Raw genomic sequence first — 5,000 nt, 5'->3', positions numbered from 1 at the left:
AAAGAAAAAGCTCTCCACTCAGGCTGAAACTGAGAGAAATGCTGAGCAAGACACAAGCAGATCAATCATTCACCATAATGCTATGTCCAAGACAAAGCATATCTACGGCAGTACAAACAGAGTTACGAGACAGCTTGATGTAGTGACCGCAAGGTTACGGCTTGGCTACAAATATTACTGGGAGTATAGTGTTTCAAACAATGCTGGGGGGACTGAATGCAAGTTGTGCAGTCAGCCCTATTCACACACCCTTGACCACTAAGTAATGATATGTCCTCTAATTGAAGAATTTCGTGAAAGGATTGAACGTAAAACATTGTACAGTATTGCAACATCCTTTATAGAGGACGGCATTTTATCATATATTACGTAAACACAAAGACTTTGCCTGTAATAGATAAAATTGCAAGGCCTCTCTAGAGTGATATACATGCACTACTATGTCTTATGTATAGCTTTGCCCTAGCTTATTGATTGACAGGGTCACAGTAATATCTGTTTTACCAACAATGTATGTCTCAGAAACTAATATGAACTGTACAAATCATTTAGGCATAGTTCCTATGCCTATTCATGTGTATACAATGTATATAGTATGAATAAACATATCAAAATCAAAATCAAAAATCTCTCTCTGAATCTCCCTCTCTCTCTCTCTCTCTCTCTCTCTCTCTCTCTCTCTCTCTCTCTCTCTCTCTCTCTCTCTCTCTCTCTCTCTCTCTCTCCTCTCTCTCTCTCTCTCCCCTTTCTCTCTCTCTCCTCTCTCTCCCTCCTCTCTCTCTCTCTCTCTCTCTCCTCCCTTCCTCTCCCTCCTCCTCTCTCTCCTCCCTCTCCTCCTCTCTCTCTCTCTCTCCCTCCCTTCCTCTCTCTCTTTATCTCTCTCACTTTATTTCTCCCTCCCTTCCTCTCTCTCTCTCTCACTCCCTCCCATCCTACTTCTCTCTCTCTCTCTCTCTCTCTCTCTCTCTCTCTCTCTCTCTCTCTCTCTCTCTCTCTCTCTCTCTCTCTCTCTCTCTCTCTCTCTCTCTCTCCCTCCCTCCCTTCCTCTCTCTCTCTCTCTCCCTCCCTTCCTCTCTCTCTCTCTCTCTCCCTCTCCCTTCCTCCCTTTCTCTCTCTCTCCCTTCCTCTCTCTCTCTCTCTCTCCCTTCCTCCCTTCCTCTCTCTCTCTCTCTCTCTCTCTCTCTCTCTCTCTCTCTCTCTCTCTCTCTCTCTCCTCTCTCTCTCTCTCTCTCTCTCTCTCTCTCTCTCTCTCTCTCTCTCTCTCTCTCTCTCTCTCCCCCTTCCTCCTCTCTCTCTCTCTCTCTCTCTCTCTCTCTCTCTCTCCCTTCCTCCCTTCCTCTCTCTCTCTCTCTCTCTCTCTCTCTCCCTTCCTCCCTTCCTCCCTTCCTCTCTCTCTTCCTCCCTCCCTCCCTCCCTCCTTCTCCCTCTCTCTTTTTCTCCCATTTTGTTTCATTTCCTGCAATGGAATTTCTTCTTTTCATGTGAAAGTACTTATTTTCAGGTTGACTTAAATGCCATTTTATGTAACCAATACAATTTTTAAGATTATTATGATTATTTCTGTTACTGATTAAAAATTATGGTATTTAAATTACAATGTAATTGGTAAATGTCACTGTTATATCTCAATGATAAAAATGCAATTTTTGTTCCTTTTCCAGATCTGGAGTGGAAAATAATTTATGTTGGCAGTGCAGAAAGTGAAGACTATGACCAGACTCTTGATACAGTCTACGTTGGACCAGTTCCAGAGGGGAAACACATGTTTGTATTTCAGGTATGGTGACATGAAGTATTATATTTATTTATTTTTTTTTTACTGAAGTTGCATGTCTTGTAACTTGATTAAGTTTAATAAAGAAAAAAATGCTTTGACTTCAAAATGTCTTGTCCTTTTGAGATGAGTTAATTGATAGACTAAGCTTGACAATATTACTGACTCCTATTTTGTGAATAAAGCTTGCTGATGATGCACCAATAAACACAAGTGCACTGTCATTTTGAAATAATTCTTATTGAATTGTATGTTAAAGAATAGGCAATCCATCTCAACTTGAAAAAAGCTTCACATATTAAATGATAGAGATTTTTATTACAATATACCTATTTTATTTCAGGCTGATCCGCCAGATCATTCAAAAATACCAGTTGGCGATGCAGTAGGTGTGACAGTTGTGCTGTTAACTTGCGGATACAAAGGACAGGAGTTCGTGAGAGTTGGCTATTATGTGAATAATTCCTATACAGACCCTGAACTTCAAGAAACTCCTCCGGATGTCCCACAGTTTGAAAAGGTACGGGAAGTTTGAGTATTATTTTTTGTGGTGTGGTTACTCTTATAAATAATGTCCAGTCTGTGGGGCTGGTAGCTGCAAGTTTTTCCTGGATCTAGTATGGTCAGAGACACTACTAACAATGCTTATCATTCTAAATTTAAAATACATCAAAAGCTTACCCTCTAAAAAAAAAAAAAAAAAGTCACAGTAAGCTTGCTTTTACATTTATTGATGCTTGTATATTTTATATATGTATATATGCATTTTTACAATTATTTTGAGCCTTATTTAGACTGGTATTTTGGTGTTCTGTTCATTTCAACTCTGTTTACCATCATACTTTCATTCTTATTTCTGGCTCTATTCTGCAAGCTACCTCTTCCTAATAGGTCTTTCACATGTTGAGATTTTCAACAGTATATTCATAATTTCATTTGACTGACTTTCAGTAATCTGATTTCATCATCATATGTCCTTTATCACATGACAGAACTAAATTTATTTTGGTCATAAGTTACATGTGATTGGACTCCCCATCATGCTCATTGACACTTTGTTGGAGCGCTGCAACCTAAACAGGGGCTCATACATAGTGACAATTAACTCAGAAAGCCATTGTTTAGCAATTGCATCTTTATAGAAATTGGCAACAGGTGTTGAGAAGTTCTGGGAAGTGATATATAAAAAGATTGATTTAGTAAACAGTGCCAGCTGAGTCAGATCATGCATGGCAAAATTACAGTAACAAGTAAAATGTCACCTGCTCTTGGCACTCCATTGGCAAGGTATTCAAACCTAACTGACAAAATTGTAATAAATTATTTAGTTCTGTTTGATAACTTCAGAGTTCATCCAGAATTTAATTACCATAAATAATGAAATTTTTTTAGTAGTTCCTTAATAGATCCAAACAGACTTACATAATCTGCAGTGCTTTTTTTTAATCCCTTGAGCTACAGCACATTGTGTCCAGCACTGGCATTTATTATTATTTGAATGAGTATTGATATTTGCATTATGGAAATGATGTTATGTCCGTGAAAGCTCAAACTGTCCTTTTTTTTCCTTCTCATTTTCATTCTTTGCATTATTATTTTTACACATTCTTGTTCTTAATTTTTTTCTGCTAGCTCTTAATGTTAGTCATTATGATATATTAGAATTTTTTTTGTAGATTCATCATGCTTTGCAATAGACTATTCATTACTTTTTATATTTTTTTTTCCAGCTCCAGAGAAATATCTTGGGGACACAGCCACGAGTCACAAAGTTCAAAATTGACTGGGATGACGCAAAGGACTCTGAAAATATTCCACCCTCGGAGAACGCAGCAAGCGATGGTGCATCCACGTCACAGAATTCAACGGATCTCAAAGGCGTAACTGCGATGGAAAGCAGTAACAGTGCTTGTGCTATGGAAGTGGCATAAATTTTTGATTTTTAGGTCAATTTTTCTATACTGCTTAAAACCCTTTCATATTGTAATTGTGAATGTTTTGTATTCAGTGCAACTAGATAAGCTGATATTGTACAGTCATTTTGCCTCCCAATCTGATGCATGATTTTTCATAGGAAATAGTTTTCAGTTATTTACCACTTTTTATAGTAAACAAACATTGGTACTCGTTTTATTTCTCACAGTAAACTATTTATGTTATATTTGTGTTTACCTTATTCAGAAAAATATTTTTATTTTCATATATTTGTTCAAGTGCTATGCAGTCCACCATATGTTTATAAAGCCACTGCCATGAGTGTGTTGGACTCAATCACTTAAATTATTTAGCAATATTAACAAACCCAGTGGGGCATTAATGGATCACTTCTGTCTGGTGCAATTAATGCAAAAATTATATATAGCTTACTTGTACAAAAAAGTTTTGATCAGTTCTCTTATAAAAAAAAATATTCTTAGAGGAAAAAGGAAATGTTCTCAGCAATGCTGGCTGACTAGTCCCATTCTGAGTTATTATGTATATTTAATTATTTTAATAAATTTGTGAATTCTTGCGACTGGCTTTTCAATCCCATATATATATAGTTTTGATAGTTTTTTGTTTTTGTAAATTTACTTACTGATTAGTGTATTTTATTAATGCTGATTTTCCTAAATTTAGCTTGTGCTTTATTTTTACCTATTGATAAGATCATGTTTTATTTTAAATAGAGGCAAGTAGAGTAAAGTACACCACATCCACTCCATAGGATGTGGTTAATGTAACAGGTACTGTTATAACCACTACCAAGAAGCAATCATGCAGGCGTGAGCTGTTCCATTCTGAACGGGAAGTTGGGTAGCACTAGAGGGGAAAGAAGGTGTTTGTTGTCTAGCAAAGGTGATAGACTTTAACTATGTAAACAATAAATGGCCGTGTAGACCAACTAATTTCCGTTTTATGCCTGAGGAATACATAAAGAGCGAAAGATATGATGGTTATATGAAATGTAGAAAATGATGACCAGGGAAGGTGTTTGAGATTTTTTTGGGTATTACTGAAAAATCAAATCGTATAAAAAACAAGCTGTTCACTGATTTAAAAAATAAAGAACAAGTTCATTTTTTGTACCATGTAGCTTAACCTTTTTATTCCTGTCCATAATATCAAGCAGTGTCCATGGGCAAAAACAAGTAGGTTCTTAATGAAGACTTTCTTGTGATTTAGGGCAATCCAATTCATCAGACTGACATAGTGCAAAGTCGCTGTGAGGTATGCAAGATATATT

The 5,000-nt window shown here is 36.7% G+C and overlaps 1 protein-coding gene across 1 annotated transcript in view; it reads left to right on the top strand.

Moving 5' to 3' along the window:
- asf1 (histone chaperone asf1) overlaps positions 1-4,286 on the top strand; it is an 8,738-nt gene extending 4,452 nt beyond the window's left edge. Inside the window, exons 2-4 of the mRNA XM_043007418.2 lie at positions 1,662-1,777; positions 2,118-2,294; positions 3,505-4,286. Coding sequence (XP_042863352.1) covers positions 1,662-1,777; positions 2,118-2,294; positions 3,505-3,705 — 494 coding nt within the window. The 3' untranslated portion in view covers positions 3,706-4,286. The remainder of the gene's footprint in view (positions 1-1,661; positions 1,778-2,117; positions 2,295-3,504) is intronic.
- The last annotated feature ends 714 nt before the right edge of the window (positions 4,287-5,000 follow it).

This window comes from Penaeus japonicus, unplaced genomic scaffold, assembly GCF_977035675.1.
Source record: "Penaeus japonicus unplaced genomic scaffold, GWHDUDI00000001_assembly GWHDUDI00000013, whole genome shotgun sequence".
Lineage (NCBI taxonomy): Eukaryota > Metazoa > Arthropoda > Malacostraca > Decapoda > Penaeidae > Penaeus > Penaeus japonicus.
The sequence above is the reverse complement of the archived record's forward strand: the minus strand, read 5'-3'. Positions and strand labels throughout refer to the sequence as shown.